This window comes from Hyla sarda, chromosome 1, assembly GCF_029499605.1.
Source record: "Hyla sarda isolate aHylSar1 chromosome 1, aHylSar1.hap1, whole genome shotgun sequence".
NCBI lineage: Eukaryota > Metazoa > Chordata > Amphibia > Anura > Hylidae > Hyla > Hyla sarda.
Window position 1 is genome coordinate 295203892 of NC_079189.1, and position 19694 is coordinate 295223585.

Here is a 19694-nt window from a genome sequence, read left to right on the forward strand (position 1 = left end):
ATGTAACAAGGAATAAAGTGAGCCTTATTACCCCACAGGTGTTTCACGACTTTTGCATATGTAAAAAAAAAAAAAAAAAAAAAAAAATTCCACTAAAATGTGTGTTTCCCCCCAAATTTCACATTTTTGCAAGGGTTAATAGCAGGAAATACTCCCCAATATTTGTAACCCCTTCTCTTCTGAGTATGAAGGTACCCCATAAGTGGACCTGAAGTGCACTATGGGCGAACTACAATGCTCAGAAGAGAAGGAGTCATATTTGGCTTTTTGAGAGCAAATTTTGCTCGGGGGGCATATCGCATTTAGGAAGCCCCTATGGTGCCAGAACAGCAAAAAAAAAACACATGGCATACCATTTTGGAAACGAGACCCCTTGAGGAACGTAACAAGGGATACAGTGAGCATTTGCCCCCCCCACTGGTGTCTGACAGATCTTTGGAACAGTGGGCTGTACAAGTTTTCATTTTCACGGACCACTGTTCCAAAGATCCGTCAGACACCTGTGGGGGGTAAATTCTCACTGCACCCCTCATTACATTCCGTGAGGGGTGTCGTTTCCGAAATGGGGTCACGTGGGGTTTTTTTTTTTTTTTTTTTTTTTTCCGTTTGTCAAAACCGCTGTAACAATCAGCCACCCCTGTGCAAATCACCTCAAATGTACATGGCGCACTCTCCCTTCTGGGCCTTGTTGTGCGCCCCCAGAGCACTTTGCGCTCACATATGGGGTATCTCTGTAGTCGGGAGAAATTGCGTTACAAATTTTGGGGGGCTTTTTTCCCTTTTACCTCTTGTGAAAATGTAAAGTATAGGGCAACATCAGCATGTTAGTGTAAAAAATGTAATTTTTTTACACTAACATTCTGGTGTAGACCCCAACATTTCCTTTTCATGAAGGGTTAAAGAAGAAAAAGCCCCCCAAACCTTATAACGCAATTTCTCCCGAGTACGGCGATACCCCATATGTCGCCCTAAACTGTTGCCTTGAAATACGACAGGGCTCCAAAGTGAGAGCGCCGTGCGCATTTGAGGCCTAAATTAGGGATTTGCATAGGGGTGGACATAGGGGTATTCTACGCCAGTGATTCCCAAACAGGGTGCCTCCAGCTGTTGCAAAACTCCCAGCGTGCGTGGACAGTCAACGGCTGTCCGGCAATACTGGGAGTTGTTGTTTTTCAACAGCTGGAGGCTCTGCTTTGGAAACAGTGGTGTACCGGACGTTCTTATTGGGGAGGGGGGCTGTGTAGGGGTATGTGTATATGTAGTGTTTTTAACTTTTTATTTTATTTTGTGTTAGTGTAGTGTAGTGTTTTTAGGGTACAGTCACATGGGCGGGGGATTACAGCGAGTTTCCCAGCGCAAAATTTACTGCATCTCAAGATGCGAGAAACCCACTGTAAAAGCCTCGCCCATGTGAATGTACCCTGTACATTCACAGGGGGGGGGGGGGGGCACCAGCTGTTGCAAAACCACAACTCCCAGCATGCATGGTCTGTTAGTGCATGCTTGGAGTTATAGTTTTGCAACAGCTGGAGGCACACAGGTTAGGAAACACTGAGTTAGAAACAATGTTTCCCAACCAGTGTGTCTCCAGTTGTTGCAAAACTACAACTCCCAGCATGCCCAGACAGCTGAAGGGCATGCTGGGAGTTGTAGTTCGGCAACATCTGAAGGGCCAGATGTTGCTGAACTAAAACTCCCAGCATGCCTGGACAGTCAGTGCATGCTGGGAGTTGTAGTTTTGCAACAGCTGGAAGAGCACAGATTGGAGACCATTATACAATGGTCTCCAAACGGGGGCCCTCCAGATGTTGCAAAACTACAACTCCCAGCATGCCCAGACAGCCAAAGGCTGTCTAGGCATGCTGGGAGTTGTAGTTTTCAGACTCCTAGAAGCAGCAGTGAAGATCTTCACTGCTGCCTCTGAGGACCACATACTTACCCGTCGCTGCTCGTCCACGTGGCCGGTGGCGCGCTGCTCCTCGGTCCCGCCGCTGGATCAGGTAAGTCCGCCGGTCCCCACGTGTTCCCCCCCGAATGCCACAGGTCCCCGCGAGCCCCTGCAGCCTTCGTCTCCCGTTCTGCCCAACTTCCAGGGGCGGGCAGTGCGGGGGATCTGAACTTTCACCCCAGATCACTGTGATTGGTCCACAGGGACCAATCACAGTGATCGCTGACCAGGACCATCAATGGATGGTCCTGGGGGTGAAGCAGAAGTTGTCCCCTGCTGGAAACAGCGGGACTTCTGCCAGTTAACCCGTGCGATGCTGCGCATCGCCGGGTTAACTGAATGTCATTTATAAACGCTGGGATGCGCGAACGCACTGCACAACCCGGCGTTTATATATGACATTCTGCGGGAAGGGGTTAAGGAGTTAAGGCAATGCAATATTTTAGTTTTTTCCTTTTTAATTAGCAAAGATTTCTAGGATTCTGTTTTCACTTCATGGGGTATTAATTGAAGAATGATTGGAGGGGGGGGGGACTTTTATTTTTTTTTTTTTATTGTAGCACAAGACCACAACATAACAAAATTTGAAAGATAAAGGAGCCAAAGAATTTCCGAATGCACTGTATAATATAATGTAATCCTGAAACCTGTAGTGATCATTCTGGCTACTAGGTCTAATAAAAAAAACACTTCCTCTTCTGAACATATCACATTTCAGCAGCGTCCTCCTTATCACAGACAGGATTCATGTGAAAGGTAAGATCTGAATATCGATATGGCATAAAACCATGCTCCGAGCCTGATATAGAATGCGGGTGCTGCACAGAGATTGCAGGGGGTCCCAGCGGCGTGACCCCACTATCACACATCTTATCCCCTATCCTTTGGATAGGGGATAAGTCTATGGCCGGAATACCCCTTTAGGGTGCGTTCACACGTACAGAATCCTGCTCAGATTTGATGCGGAGGATTTGTAACTGCAGATTAGAAGCTGTGTTTAGTCATTTAGTTTACATTGAAATCTGCAGCAGAAAATTCTGCGCATCAAATCTGTGTAGGATCCTGTACGTTTGAACGTACCCTTAAAGGGGTACTCCGTCCCTAGACATCTTATCCCCTATCCTTTGGATAGGGGATAAGATGTCTGATCACGGGGATCCTGCCTCTGGGGACTCCTGCGATCTCCCTGCTGCACCCGGCGTTCTTTAGAGCATCGGGTGCAGTGCTGGAGGCTCGTAACGTCACGGCCAACCCCTTCAATGCAAGTCTATTGGAGGCGCGTGACGTCGCCCCGCATCGCCAGTCATCCAGCATGAAGCGAAGTTTGCTCTGTGCACCGGATGTCTGAGGTGCCGCGGCCGAGATTGCGGGATCCCTGCTATCAGACATCTTATGCTCTATCCTTTTGGATAGGGGATAAGATGTTTAGGGGTGGAGTACCCCTTTTAAAGTTTTCCCTGGAATACCACTGTATGGCATGTCACACGGAACAACAATATACATGGTGATAAACCTTTTTCATAATGTGTATACTAAGCATTTATAGGGAATCTGTTAGCTCCATACCAGGTACAGATCCTGGCCATTAGGTGGATAAAATTCACTGTACCTTTTTAGTTTTGCTGTGTGTAAAGTGCAAGCTGAAGTGGCAGCAAGGGAAAAAAAAAACAGCCGAATCCATTAAGCTTCAATCGGACAATACATCTAGCTGGATAAAAAACTAAAACCCTAATGTGGAGTAATTTGGAAACCCAATCTAAGTAAATCGAGGCCAATAGTATGGTCTGCCGCCATATTGAGTAAAGGTACCTTCCCACTTACCGTATATGCTGTGGATCTGATGCTGTTAAATCAATACAAATAAATACACTGCTCAAAAAAATAAAGGGAACACTAAGATAACACATTGTAGATTTGAATGAATGAACTAATCGTATTAAATACTTTCGTCTATACATAGTTGAATGTGCTGACAACAAAATAACACAAAAATTACCAATATAAATCGAATTTATCAACCCGTGGAGGTCTGGATATGGAGTCACACTCAAAATCACAGTGGAAAACCACACTACAGGCTGATCCAACTTTGATGTAATGTCCTTAAAATAAGTCAAAATGAGGCTTAGTAGTGTGTTTTGCCTCCACGTGCCTGTATGACCTCCCTACAATGCCAGGACATGCTCCTGATGAGGTGGTGGATGGACTCCTGAGGGATGTCCTCCCAGACCTGGACCAGAGCATCCGCCAACTCCTGGACAGTCTGTGGTACAACGTGGTGTTGGTGGATGGAGAGAGACATGATATCCCAGATGTGCTCAATCGGATTCAGGTCTGGGGAACAGGTGGGCCAGTCTATAGCATCAATGCCTTCCTCTTGCAGGAACTGCTGACACACTCCAGCCACATGACGTCTAGCATTGTCTTGCATTAGGAGGAACCCAGGGCCAATTGCACCAGCATATGGTCTCACAAGGGGTCTGAGGATCTCATCTCTGTACCTAATGGCAGTCAGGCTACCTCTGGCAAGCACATGGAGGGCTGTATGGCCCCTCAAAGAAATGCCACCCCATACCATTAGTGACCCACCCCCAAACCAGTCATGGTGGAGGATGTTGCAGGCAGCAGAAAGTTCTCCACAGCGTCTCCAGACTCTGTCACGTGCTCAGTGTGAACCTGCTTTCATGTGTGAAGGGCACAGGGTGCCAGTGGTTGATTTGGCAATCTTGGTGTTCTCTGGCAAATGCCAAACATCCTGCACAGTGTTGGGCTGTAAGCACAACCCCCACCTGTGGACATCGGGCCCTCCTACCACCCTCATGGAGTCTGTTTCTGACCGTTTGAGTGAACACATGCACGTTTGTGGCCTGCTGAGGTTCATTTTGCAGGGCTCTGGCAGTGGTCCTCCTGCTCCTACTTGCACAAAGGCGGCGGTAGTGGTCCTGCTGCTGGGTTGTTCCTCCTCCATGTTTCCTGATGTACTGGCCTGTCTCCTGGTTTCCAAAATGAGGTCACATGTGGGAATTTTTTTTTTGTGTTTATGTCAGAACCGCTGTAAAATCAGCCACCCCTGTGCAAATCACCAATTTAGACCTCAAATGTACATAGTGCGCTCTCACTCCTGTGCCTTGTTGTGCGCCCGCAGAGCATTTTACGCCCACATATGGGGTATTTTCGTAGAAATTGCGATACAAATTTTGGGGGTCTTTTTTCCCTTTTACCTCTTGCGAAAATAAAAAGTATGGGGCAACACCAGCCTGTTAATGTAAATTTTTTTTATTTTGTTTACACTAACAGGCTGGTGTAGACCCCAACTATTCCTTTTCATAAGGGCTAAAAGGAGGAAAAAGTCCCCCAAAATTTGTAGTTCAATTTCTCCTGATTACGGAAATACCCCATATGTGGCCCTAAACTGTTTCCTTGAAATACAACAGGGCTCCAAAGTGAGAGAGCGCCATGCGAATTTGAGGACTAAATTAGGGATTGCATATGGGTGGACATAGGGGTATTCTACGCCAGTGATACCCAAACAGGGTGCCTCCAGCTCTTGCTAAACTCCCAGCATGCTTGGACAGTCAGTGCCTGTCCAGAAATGCTGGGAGTTGTCGTTTTGCAACAGCTGGAGGCTCCATTTTGGAAACACTGCCATACGATACGTTTTCATTTTTATTGGGGAGGACAGTGTAAGGGGATGTATATGAAGTGTTTTACCCTTTATTATGTGTTAGTGTAGTGTTTTTAGGGTACATTCGTACTGGCGGCAGTTTACAGTGAGTTTCCCACTAGGAGTTTGCGCTGTGGCGGAAAATGTGCCGCAGCTCAAACTTGAAGCAGGAAACCCTCTATAAACCCACGCGTGTGAATGTACCCTGTACATTCACATGGGGGGGGGGGGGGTCAAACCTCTAGCTGTTTCAAAACTACAACTCCCAACATGTACTGACAGATCGTAGGGCAAGCTGGGAGATGTAGTTATGCAACAGCTGGAGGTACGCAACTACAACTCCCAGCATGGCAAGACAGCTGTTTGCTGTTTGGGCATGCTGAGATTTGCAGTTTTTCAACATCTGTAGAGCTACAGTTTTTATAGACCACTGCACAGTGATCTCCAAACTGTGGCCCTCCAGATGTTGCAAAACTACAAATCCCAGCATGCACTGACAGACCGTGCATGCTGTGAGTTGTACTTTTGCAACAGTTGGAGACACACTTGTTGGAAAACCTTCAGGTTCTGTTACCCGGGCATTGGCATTTCAATGATTTCAGCAGTCAACCCGGTCCGATCACCGCCCGGCGAGCAGCAGTGATTGGAAATGCGGAGGGAGTACAGGTTCGCCCTCTGTCCTTAAAGGAGTAGTCCAGTGGTGATTCAGTGGTGAGCAACTTATCCCCTATCCTAAGGATAGGGGATAAGTTGCAGATCGCGGGGGGTCCGACCGCTGGGGACCCCCCACGATCTCCTGTACGGAGCCCCGACAGCCCGCGGGAAGGGGGCGTGTCGACCTCCGCACGAGGCGGCGGCCGACACGCCCCCTCAATACAACTCTATGGCAGAGCCGAAGCGCTGCCTTCGGCAATCTCCGGCTCTGCCATAGAGATGTATTGAGGGGGCGTGTCGGCCGCCGCCTCGTGCGGGGGTCGACACCCGCTATCTCGGCGGAGAGCCGGGGCCCCGTACAGAGAGATCGCAGGGGGCCCCAGCGGTCGGACCCCCCGCGATCTCAAACTTATCCCCTATCCTTAGGATAGGGGATAAGTTTTTCACCACTGGACTACCCCTTTAACCCCTTAACAACGCCGGCTCCCACGATATGAAGCGGGGTCGCGCTCATCAACGTCCTTTGGGACCTATAACACTGCAAAAAAAAAAAGTTTAAAAAAAGTGTTAATAAAGGTCATTTAACCCCTTCCCTAATAAAAGTTTGAATCACCCATAAAAAAAAAATAAAACAATGTAAATAAAAAAATAAATAAACATATGTGGTATTGCTGCGTGCGTAAATGTCCGAACTATAAAAATATATTATTAATTAAACCGCACGGTCAATGGCGTACGCGCAAAAAAAATCCAAAGTCCAAAAAAACGTATTTTGGTCACTTTTTATACCATTAAAAAGTGATCAAAAAGTCGGATCAAAACAAAAATCATACCATTAAAAACTTCAGATCACAGCGCAAAAAATGAGCCCTCATACCGCCCTATACGTGGAAAAATAAAAAAGTTATAGGGGTCAGAAAATGACATTTTTAAACGTATAAATTTTCCTGCATGTAGTTATGATTTTTTCCAGAAGTGCGACAAAATCAAACCTATATAAGTAGGGTATCATTTTAACCGTATGGACCTACAGAATAAAGATAAGGTGTCATTTTTACTGAAATATGCACTGCGTAGAAACGGAAGCCCCCAATTTTACAAAATGGCGTTTTTTTCTTCGATTTTGTCGCACAATTATTTTTTTTCCGTTTTGCCATGAATTTTTGGGTAAAATGACTAATATCACTGGAAAGTAGAACTGGTGACACAAAAAATAAGCCATAATATGGATTTTTAGGTGGAAAATTGAGAGGGTTATGATTTTTAAAAGGTAAGGAGGAAAAAACGAAAGTGCAAAAACGGAAAAACCCTGAGTCCTTAAGGGGTTAAGTACCGGGACGCAAGAGCGTATCCATATGCCCTCCGTCCCCAACAGGTTAAAAAGTCACACATTTTTTAGTCATTTGCAGGCTGGGACAATTAGCTAGCCTTACATCATCACTGCGGATAAAAAGAATACAAAGCTGTGAGAGGCAAAATATGGAACGCTTCACGAATTTGCGTGTCATCCTTGCGCAGGGGCCATGCTAATCTTCTCTGTATCGTTCCAATTTTAGTATATGTGCTGCCGAAGCGAGCACAAACCAACAGGTGGCGCGCTTGGTATATATAGTCCAAATATAAAACACATAACAGCTTAGGGCGAGAGACGCGATAGTGTTTTCCCCCAAATGAATGCTGGTAGGCATTGCTTATTCTAATACCATATGTGCAATTATCCATGTAATTCACTTATAACATTAATATTGGAATCGGCACGAACGCTGTGGCTTCCGGTGCATTATGGGAGAGAGTTGTATGCAAATATGATTACGTCATCCAAAAGCGCCGCCGTTCAGGCTTCCCAGTGAGTTGTCTCTCTAGGTCTGTCCTGGGTCCATACACTATATAGCTTTGTCCACTTATTGTCTCCTCATTGTCCAGGACCTGTGCCCCGGCGGGCAGACAGTCGCCATGGACGTTGCATACATCTGTGAGTGGGACAGAAAACCCCGGACCAACCACTGCCCCTCCATCCCGCTCGTCTGTGCCTGGTCCTGCCGCAACCTCATCGCCTTCACCACCGACCAGCGCAATGAGGAAGAGAAAGGTAGCGGAATACTCGGCTGACGTCAACTAGTCTTACCTGACGTCATTTGGCACACTAACTTTGTTTTCTCGTGCCTATTATATTGGACTGCTTTTAGGGGCGGGGGCTTTCTTGTTTGCATGGTCTCATTATCCATATCCCTCAGGCTGATGTAAAGAAAGCCCCAGTATGGTCTTTGACAACCTCCAGCTGTTGCAAAACTACAACTCCCAGCATTCCCAAAGCGTTGTAATTTTGCAACTTCTGGAGGTCCACAGTTTGGAGACCACTGGTATGAGGTCAAGAGTACACAAAACCCTAAAAAGCTTACCAAATAAATACACAGACACACATTTGTGAAGAACTGAAAGGAGTACTCTGGGAGATAAAAACGTTTCCCCCCTTAGAGGCCCCGGCTCTCCTTCTTTATCAGTGGTCTTAAACTGTGGCCCTCCAGATGTTGCAAAACTTCAACTCCCAGCTTGCCCAGACAACTGTTTACTGCAGCTAGCGGCTGTCCGGGCATGCTGGGAGTTGAAGTTTTGAAACATCTGGAGGGCCACAGTTTGAGACCACTACTCTAAATGGAGAGTGCTGACCACCGCATGAAGCGACAGCCAATACGCCCCCTCAATGCATTTCTATAGGAGAGTCGGAGTTTCCCAGTGCAGCGCTCTGGCTCTTCAATAGAATTGCATTGAGGGGGGCATGTCGGATTCTGCGTGTCAGAGTACTCCTTTAATTAACCCCTTAAATGGGCACTGTCACCAACTTTATTTTGATATGTTGTAGTACTTATGTACTACAACATATCTGTAATATACTTTTATTTTTTTTATTAAAATAGTTTAATTTACATTTGAAAACCGGCCACTAGGGGTCTCTCTCCTAGTGGCCGGCTGCAGCCTGGCGTGACGTCACGCCTGAAAAAGGACCGATGCGGCCGGGCATCGGTCCTTTTTCATTCAGCCTGCGCTCGCTCCCTGCCTGTCAATCAGACAGGCAGGGAGCGAGCGCATTGGCTCCCCGGCCACTCCTCCCGCACATCGCCGCCTCGTCGCCACCGCTGTCCCTGCACGCCCGCTGCCGGACTCTGCAGTAAGTGTAATGGGGGGGTGTTGTGATAGAGGGAACAGGGTATGGCGTGGGGGGGGGGGGGGGGACGGGACGGGCTAGCGCCGCATGTAACTAATAGTTTATCTACACAGGGTGCCTCCAGCTGTTTCAATACTACAACTCCCAGCATGCCCTAACAGCCAATAGATGTCAGGGCAAGCTGGGACTTGTAATGATGAAACATCTGGAGGCACCCTGTGTAGATGAACTAAGGGCGGAAGTCCCCCCCCCCCAGCAGGCATCAGTGACGTGGTGCCTGCTGGGGAAGTCTGCCTGGTAGTGAGCACACTGCCAGGCAGACAAAAAGCATTTTTAATATAGTAAAAATAAAAATTAAAAGCAGGGAGGGGGTTTGGGATAGATGTGCAATAGGCAGGGACAGAAAAAAAAAATAGAATGGTGGGAGCTACCCTTTAAAGACAATGGATGTAAATGTACGTCCTGATGCGGTGGTACTTCACACACCAGGACGTACATTTACATCCTGTACATGACAGCGAGCACTGGAGCAGTGCTCGCATCATGCGCGGCAGGTCCCAGCTGCTATCAGTAGTCAGGGACCCGCCATTAATGGCACTGATGTCCGCAAATAACCCCTCAGATGCTGTGATCAATACAGATCATGGCATATGTGGCAGTGCAGCTACTGTAATGGCTGCTCTGATTGCCCGCCTGTACCGTATCTGAGTCAGATACGGTATACCTCCGGCATACTATTTTTTCTGCTGGATTCTCCCTCTGTCAGGGAAGCGTATGCGATCCGCCATTAGCGGGTCATTGCCAGGGATTCTCGATCCCTCAGAAGTTACTGGGGATACAGTCAGTGACTGTTCTCCCCTATCGCTGAGTGCCGTACCATGTCTTTGTGCCTCGGCCCAATTCTGGCTTCGCCCACCCCTGCCATGGCTGCCACTGGCTGAATGCCCTTGCATTTGCATTCCTGACGGACACTATGAGTGCTTTGGCTGTCATTTCCGCTGGTCATCTATCAAAGGGGTGTTCTTGGCATGTGTATGCTATATGTCCCACCTCCATAGGCTGCTGCGTCCGCGGCTAGTGCTCCGGATCCCCATGTCCAGTGCGAGCTCTCCAGGGAGTAAGGACCTAATATCATTATGCCAGACAGTAGTCTCGCCTGTCACTCATCTCGCAGCTACCGCATCCGCGGCTGGATTCTGGTACCTCACTACTAGTGCGAGGTGTCCGATGGAGTGACCTGATGTATACTATGGACCCATACCGGTAAGCCAGACAGTGGTCTGCGTGGTTTCCTCTGCCGCTTGTCACTCATCACACGGCTGAGGCATCTGCGGCTGGAGTTCCAGTTCCCCTCTGCTGTGTGAGGGGTCCGAAGAAGTGCCCCAATGTGTCCTATGGACCCTATTCGGGGTGACGGGGATACAATCCATGGCTCCTAGCTCTCCCCTCCCTCCCACATGCGACAGAGGGGCAGGCACAGTGTTCGCATATCTGACTTTCATCATCTTTTCGCCAGCGTCTGGAAGTGTACTAGTTTAGCAGACAGTTGTCTGCATGGGCAATGCCAGGTTTTCCGTACCTCTCTGCTGGTGTGAGGAATCTGGAGTCAGCCAGACTTTCGTCTGCTGGGTCTCTTACACCGCATGGGTGCCCGTTCCATCGGCCGCACTCCAGTACCCCACTTCTTGCGGGAAGGTCTTGTGGAATTTTTACTAGTCAGCCAGACAGTTGTCTGCATGGTTTACTGCTACGTCGGGTCATGGTTCAGGTTAGTGCAGGGTGGTATACCGGTTCATACCGAATACCGAATTATTTTTCCTGCGGTATGGGAAAAATTCATATTGTGCAATACCGGTTGGGCCCCCCCTCGAATGAATGAATTATGAGCTGCAGCGCGCTGTCCCCACATTGGGGAACTAATCATATGTCACCCGCAAGCGCTGCTCTCCTCGTCCTCCTTTGAGTTGTGGGCTGCCGCCGCTGGAGCTCTGTACTATACTACATATTCCTGTGCCCGGGCTGCAAAAATAAACAAAATTAACTTTAACTTACCTTCCTACGTTGCTCCGGTATCGGCCTCATTCTGGGGATTGGAACGTCACAGAAGCCGGCCGGCTTCTTACATGACAGTGCGCTCAGCCTATCACCGATCGAGGCGGGACATCGCTGCGGCCAGTGATAGGCTGACGGCTCTGTGACCATCCCCAGAGTGAGGCCGATACCGGAGCAATGGGAGAACGTAGGATAGAAAGGTGAGTTAAAGTTTATTTTTGCAGCTCGGGCACAGGAATATGTACCATAGTACAGTACAGAGTTCCAGCGCCGGCGGCCAGCAACTCACAGGAGTATGAGGAGAGCAGCGCTTGTGGGTAGCATGATTAGTTCGCCGATGTGGGGGACAGCGCAGCACTGGGCTGATAAACCGGGGGGCGGGGGAGAGAAGCAGCGCCTACGGATCACGTGATTGGGGGGGGGGAATACCTTGGTCATACCACCCAGCTCTAGTTCAGGTAACCCTCTGCCAGGGTGTTGTTCCGAGTGAATCACCCCATATTGCTCTATGTGCCATATACAATGCACCACATACTGTTTTGCAGGGTTCCCTTCTCTACCAGCTACCTCTCTACATGTCTGCCGCTCTTAGGTTGAAGAATGGTAACCCACTTCGGTGTGTGGTTTCTGCTTGCGGGACCCGGTGTGGCCATGGTCCCTATGTCAGATAGCAAGACTGTCTGCATGGTTTTTCTGATTTACCAGGTCACCTTTCCCATTCCTGCCACTACCGCGACTACAGTCCGGTGACTCACTTTCCATGTGAAGTTCCACAAAGTGTATCAACTGTGGGTTCCTTGGACCTTTTAAGTCAGCCTGTGTCTGCATGTTTCCTGACCCAAATGCATCCTTCATCTCTTCATCTACGACTGCAGTCCTGGTGTGTGACACTTTTAGGAGATGTGTTGTGGGCGTCTCCTGCAGTTTCAATGGCTTTTCGTAGCAACTGCAGCACTCTGTATTCCCCACTACTATCGTGAGGTAACCATGTTAGTGTCCCTACATATGCTATGAACTCTCTGCACGTGTAGAGCCCACCTTCCCTTCTGTCGGTGGGTTGTGCCTCGGGCCTTCCTGTGATCTTGTTTCCACAGGTCCGCGGCGGTTGAACTCCTCTGTTCTGGCATGGGTCCTGAGGGGGCGATGCCATCAGTTCAGCATCCCCCTATGCCTCCAGGTATCTTCCTGGGTTCCTGTGCAGGGTGGCTCGGGCGCCTTCTCTGTCGCCTTAGACTCGACTGGGATAGCTCCTTTTGGCACCTGTCTGGTCCAGGGTTTCCTCTCAACACTTTTGGTTACTGTGTGCTTGTGCTACTTACTTGCATTCCAGTTGAGCTAGCCCTTTTGTATGGTTCTGTGGTTTGATTTCCCACCTCCTTCTGGGATGGTTCCTGCCCATCTGGCTTCTGGTCGACCTTTTCTTGTCTCACTTTATGGACATAGGTTAGAGTCTCTGCATAGGACAGTCCCTTCCTTTTGGTGTTTTAGTCTATCTCCATGGTCAGTGGGATTTTCCAGGTGCTCAGTTTCTGGGCCTCGGTTTTCTCTGGCCTGGGGTATCGTCCGCAGACCTTACAGACGAGTGGGTTCAGTCTCTGGACTGCCTTTCTTTGGTTGTTATTCCCACCCTTGGGGACTGCTTTGGTATGTCCCATCGGTATCGGTGTCCCCCCAATGAAGAGTGACCGAGAAAAGGAGATTTTTTTTTGTACTCACTAGTCTTCATTGGGGGACACCACACCCATCAATTTCTTTCTTCTTGTCCGGATACTCTTTTCCGGTTATTGGGTTTTTATCCGGGATTCTTTTCTTCAGACATGTTTCATGTTACATGTTACAAAAAAAAATCTCCTTTCATTAAACATATTTGGTATTGCCGAATTCGTAAATGTCTAAACTATAGAAATCTAATGTTAACTATCCCGTCAGTGAATGGCGTAAATGTTAAAAATAAATGCTGCTTTTTTTTCACATTCACAAAAAAATGTATAAAAAGCGATCACATATACAGTAACCCCCCGACATGCGATGGCCCCGACATATGATCAAATCGACATACGATGGCCTCTCAGAGTCCATCGCATGTCGATGTCAGCATTGACATACGATGCTTTTATATGTCGGGGCCATCGCATTAACTGCTAGCCGACAGTGCAAAATGCTTAAGCTGCTGTCGGATAGCAGTTTAAGCATCCCGAACAGGTTCACTTACCTATCCCCGCTGCTCCGGGTCCACTTCGGGATCCTCCGGCGTCTTTTGCATCTCCTCCAGGGTCCGGGCCTCGCTTTCCGGCGTCGTTATTACGTCAATACGCACGCCGTGCCGGCACTGCAACGTAATAACGTCACCAGAAAGCGAGGCCCGGACACTGGGGAAGATGTGGAAGAAGCCGTAGGGTCCCGAAGAAGAAGCTGGAGCAGCGGGACAGCATTGGGAGCCCCTGGGAGACCATCGGGAGCGGTGAGGATGCGGTCCGGAGCGGCGGGGACAGGTGAGTATAACTTCCTATACTTTTACATTGCACAAATCCCTCAACATACGATGGATTCGACAAACGATGGGTCGTTTGGAACGAATTACCATCGTATGTTGAGGAACCACTGTACACAAAAGTGGTACTAAAAAAAACCCTACAGGTCGTAATCATGGGTATCATTTTAATCATATTGACCCACAGAATAAAGAAAACATGTCATTTTTACCGTAAAATGTACAGCGTTTAAAACAAACCCTCAGCAATTATTAAAAATCAAGCATATGGGTCTGTTGATGGAAATATGAAAGAATTATGGATTTAGAAGGTGAGGAGCTAAAAACAAAAACTCTAAAGTAAAATTGGCCAGGTCCTTTAAAGGGGGTACTCTGGCGCTAAACATCTTATTCCCTATCATAAGAATAGGGGATAAGATGTTAGATCGCGGGGATCCTGCAGCTGGGGACTCCCGCGCTCTCTCCAGCAGCACCCCCGAGTGAGGATCGCTCTGTGGCTGATGACGGGCGGTGCATGGGACGGAGTATCGTGACATCACACCCCACCCACCTCAATGCAAGTCTATGGGAGGGGGTGTGGCGGCCATCATCAGCCACAGAGCGATCCTCGCTCTGTGCAGCTGAAAAACTAGGGTGTTGCAGGAGAGATCGCAGGAGTCCCCAGCGGCGGGATCCCCGCGATCTAACATCTTATCCCCTATCCCCCTATTAAAAGGGTACTCCGCCGGAGTACCCTTTAATGTCAAAATGGGCTTGGTCCTTTAAAGGAGTTATGCACCAAAAGGTGATTTTAGTATGTACCTGGCAGACAGTAATGGACATGCTTAGGAAGGATCTGCGCTTGTCTTGCGGCTAAATGGCTTATTGCGTAATATTACCATAACATTGTGGCTAGCTTTTTGTGAACTGGTATTTCCTGTTTTACTTTTCTTTTTTTTTCTTTTTCTTTTTTTTTACTACAAATCCCACAATTCCATTTTCCTCCCTCCCACACATCAGCCACCCCACCCATTGAAACATAAATGAGCTTCATCCATTCAAAAGACCTGTGGTTTTCTATCAGGGTGCCTACAGCTGTTGTATTAGTTGCAGATTGATCTCTCTCCCACCAAGCGATCACTCAACCCATTGAAGCAGACAGGCTCCCTGTCATCAGCTGACTAGTCAGGTCTCGGACGCATTGCAACCTGGGAAAAATCTGAGACAACAGTCATTTTGTATGCTGTTAAAAATAAATATTGGGGTGAAAATCTTATAAGAATTGTGAGAAAACCGTCACACACAGGTAGAGACACTAAATTATGAACTACACTAACTTTACAGCCCCTGTAGCATAGTCAAATAAAAACAATTCCTGGAATACCCCTTTAACCCCTTAAGGACCAGGCCCATTTTATGTTTGCATTTTCTTTTTTTCCTCCTTACCTTCTAAAAATCATAACTCTCATATATTTTTATACACAGACGCATTTGAGGGCTTGTTTTTTACATAATCAATGTTACTTTGTAATTACACCACTCCTTTTACCATAAAATGTATGGCGCAACCAAAAAATATTATGTGGGGAAATTGAAAAGAAAACCGGTGGGGGGGGGGGGGTCGATCTAGCCCACCAGGGAGCATTCACAGGTCCCTTTAGACGCCGCTGTCAGCTTTGACAGCGGCGATCTAAAGGGTTAATAGCCAGCCGCATGCTGGCTATTACCGGCGGCTCCCGGCTACTGAAATCAGCCGGGGCCGCAGAGTACAGAGCGGGCACGAGTCGGGAGACCGCTCCATACACCCAGAGCGCCACCGCGCTTGTCAGGTCCGGCCCTGCTTGCACAAGCCGGAAAAATTCACGTGCCCGGTGCCCGGAACTGCATGTCACGGGCATCGGGAGATACGAATTCCACATCCCTAAAAAGATCGATTCAAAAATATTTTGAATTGATACAGTATCGCCAAATAAAACAAAAATTTTCTTACACCCCTAGTGATCAGTCGTTTTTGTTGGTACTACGTTTGTGTGTGTATATATAATATCATTTATTTCAATCCTTTTATTTACATTTTCTTTAAATACAAAAAGATATTGCACATTATCTTAATCATATACATAGCAAACTAAAAACACAATAGGTTTTTATCCCCATTCTCTCCCCCCCCCCCCCCTTTCTTGGAGCACGAGAAGAAAAAAAAAAGTTTGCTTATATTTAACTTTTTAATCACTTTTTATAAATAATATATTTTTTTTTGGAATAAAATGTGAAAAAAAGCAGCAATTTTTTTTTTTTTTTACGTTTACGCCGTTCACCATACGGTGTAATTAACATCTTTTGATCAGACATTTACGCACGCAGTAATACCAAATATGTTTATTAATTCTTTTTTTTTTTTAAATGCTTTTTGGGGGTATAATGGGGGAAAAAGGGACAATTGACATTTTTATTGGGGGAGGGGCTTTTCCACTTTTTTTATCTTCTTTACACTTTTTATGTCCCGATAGGGGACTATTTATAGCAATCATTTGATTGCTAATACTGTTCAGTTCTATGCATAGGGAATAGCACTGATCAGTGTTATCTGCGATCTTCTGCTCTTGTCTGCTCAATCGCAGACCAGAGCAGAAGACCCCTAGAGACTGCTGGAGACAGGTGAGGGGACCTCCGGCCACTATGCTGAGTGATCCCTGTGGAAGCATTGCGAGCGATTCGATCATCCATTTTAAGTGCACTGCCGCAGATGCCGTGATTTGTATTGGTCACGGCATCTGAGAGGTTAATCTTTGACTAAGTAACACCGCACCATGACATACAATTACGTACATTGGGGTTAAGGGATTAAATGGGCCCTATCATTAAAACTATTTTTTGCTATTGCACTCCTTTATGGTAAATAAAAATATCTTTCTAGGCACTCTGAATAAAAAAAAACTTGTAAGTTATGTGTTTAAAAAATCTGCCACTAGGTGTCTCCCTACTTGCCCAGTGCACATCCCCCCCCCACATCTCTTGCACAGACTTTGGACTCCTGCTGGCCTGGCAGAAGTCCAAATTCAGGAAATGCTGAGGGGTGTTTGTGTGCAGCCTTAGCCAATCATAGCTCATCTCACACTGAACTGCTATGGGCTGTGTGTAGCAGAGTGAAGGATGAAGTTCTCCACTGTATGGCTTCAGATGATGTCACGCCTGCTGGGTAACTTCCCTTCCCAGTCTGTGAATCTGACTGAGACTGAGCAGAAAATACAAAGCAATATCAAGGCAGAAAACTAACAAATAATAAAAATAAAGGCAGGGGGTGGTTTATCATGATGGGGGTAGTGAACTGGGAGGATAAGCTTTAACAAGATCATGAGAGGTACTCTTTAAGGTCAGCCCAATTATAACAAACAATGCAGTTGCCCCTTTTTTTGTGCTTAACTCCCTTCTATTAGCCCATTAAGGATACAGCCCATTTCAGCCTTGAGGACACAGCCAATTTTTATTTTTTTATTTTCTTTTTTTCCCCCTCAATTGTGCAGATTTTAAAGGGTTTGGTTTCTACACAGTGCACTTTGTTAAAAAAAAATGACGTTCTCTTTATTCTGTGGAAAGTGAGATTAAAATGATACCTTATTCATATAGTTTTTCTGTTGTACTACTTTTTGTGCCCTGATCTGTAGTTTTTATCATTTTTTTTTTATCCAAGTGACATGACAGTAAAATAAGAATATTAACCCCTTAAGGACCAAGGGCATACATGTACACCCTGAGTCCGTTCTATAACGCGGGGTCCTGACCCGTAGCTAATAGCGTGAGGCATTGATGGTGGTGCAGCACGCTATTAACCCTTTAGACGCGGCGTTCAAAGTTGATCGCCGCGTCTAAAGTGAAACTAAACTACCCCGGCTAGTTCAGCGGGCTGTTTGGGATCACCGCGGAATCCCGAACAGCTGTAGGACAGCAGGAGGGTCCCTACCTGCCTCCTGTTGTCCGATTGCCGAATGACTGCTCAGTGTCTGAGATCCAGGCATGAGCAGTCAAGCGGCAGAATCATTGATCAATGGTTTCCTATGAGAAACCTTTGATCAATGTAAATGATCAGTGTGTGCAGTGTTATAGCCGCCTATGGGAGCTATAACACTGCAAAACAAAAAGTGGGAAAAAAAAGTGAATAAAGATCGTTTAACCCCTTCCCTACTAAAGGTAAGAATCGCCCCCCCTTTTCCCATTAAAAAAAAAAAGTGTCATTAAAAATAAACATATGTGGTATGGCCGCATGCAGAAATGTCTGTATTATAAAAATATATAGTTAATGAAATCGCACGGTCAATGGCGTACGCGCAAAAAAAAATACCAAAGTCCAAAATAGTGTATTTTTGGTAACTTTTTACATCATGAAAAAATAAATATAAAGCGATCAAAAAGTCCAATCAATACAAAAATGGTACTGCTAAAAACTTCAGATCACGGCGCAAAAAAGAGCCCTCGTACCGCCCCATACACGGTAAAATAAAAAAAGTTATAGGGGTCAGAAGATGACAATTTTAAACGTATAAATTTTCCTGCATGTAGTTATGATTTTTTCCAGAAGTACGACAAAATCAAACCTACATAAGTAGGGTATCATTTTAATCTTATGGACCTACAGAATAAAGATAAGGTGTCATTTTTACCAAAAAATGTACAGCGTAGAAACGGAAGCCCCCAAAAGTTACAAAATTGTGTTTTTTCTTAATGATTTTTTTTCTTTTTTGCTTTGTCGTAGATTTTTGGGTAAAATCACTGTCATTATAAAGTAGAATTGGTGGTGCAAAAAATAAGCCCTCATATGGATTTTTAGGTGCAAAATTGAAAGAGTTATGATTTTTATTAAAGGTAAGGAGGAAAAAATGAAAGTGCAAAAACGAAGAAAAAAAACCCCTGGTCCTTAAGGGGTTAATCTCGGGCGGGCAGAGCGCTGCATATTGAGGATTCATGGAAGCACAGCAAGCTTCTCCTTACCTCCATTGCACTCAGAAGCGCTTTGCAATACGGGAACAATGGGTCAGAACTTTGCAACTACAGGACCAATTAATATAAGTGCACCATCATTTTAATAGTGTTCACCCACACTGTTATCCAGTGTATTGGGTTTAGTGCGGGTGAACAGCCTTTAAGTTTTCCTTTATGTTATGTTCATCCCTTTTGCATATGTCTCAGTTAACCAAAGGCATACGTTATTTTTGACCTATGTTATTTTTCTTTTTTTTCCTTTTAAAGATCTTACCCACATGATTCACATCTTGGACACTGAACACCCTTGGGATGTCTACTCAGTTAATTCTGGCCACCAGGAAGTCATCACCAGCTTGGAGTGGGACCAGTCTGGTAAGCGATGGCAAATATTATTTTGGAGGGAGATTTATCAAAACCTGTGCAGAGGAAAAGTTGACCAGTTGCCCATAGCAACCAATCAGATCACTTCTTTCATTTATCAGAGGCCTTTTTTAAAATGAAAGAAGCCAGCTGATTGGTTGCTATGGGCAACTTGTCAACCTTTTTCTCTGGACAGGTTTTGATAAATCTCACCCTTTTGTTATTTCAGTAGCTTTCTGAAACGTGAGCCTAACAACCTTACTTTTATAATCGGTGCAAATCTCCAGGAGCCAAAATATAATGCTAAATTTTCAGCTATTATCTAAGGGTAAGTTTGTACATCAGAAAATGTACCAGTTTTTTTGACCAATTATGGATAAAAATGTGGGCATAAAATATGGCA

The 19694-nt window shown here is 46.2% G+C and overlaps 1 protein-coding gene and 1 non-coding gene across 4 annotated transcripts in view; one reads left to right on the top strand and one right to left on the bottom strand.

The window, feature by feature from the left end:
- Nucleotides 1–7739: 7739 nt before the first annotated feature.
- On the bottom strand, nucleotides 7740–7846 carry LOC130345278 (U6 spliceosomal RNA). The gene has a single exon (XR_008884013.1). It is a non-coding gene; the product is annotated as a U6 spliceosomal RNA (small nuclear RNA).
- Nucleotides 7847–8091: 245 nt separating this feature from the next.
- MED16 (mediator complex subunit 16) overlaps nucleotides 8092–19694 on the top strand; it is a 132936-nt gene continuing 121333 nt past the window's right edge. Inside the window, exons 1-3 of one of the 3 annotated variants that reach the window (XM_056517990.1) lie at nucleotides 8092–8112; nucleotides 8190–8355; nucleotides 19196–19303. In XM_056517990.1, the coding sequence (XP_056373965.1) occupies nucleotides 8220–8355; nucleotides 19196–19303 (244 nt within the window). In that variant the 5' untranslated portion in view covers nucleotides 8092–8112; nucleotides 8190–8219. The other 2 variants (XM_056517991.1, XM_056517992.1) reach the window with 2 other exon arrangements.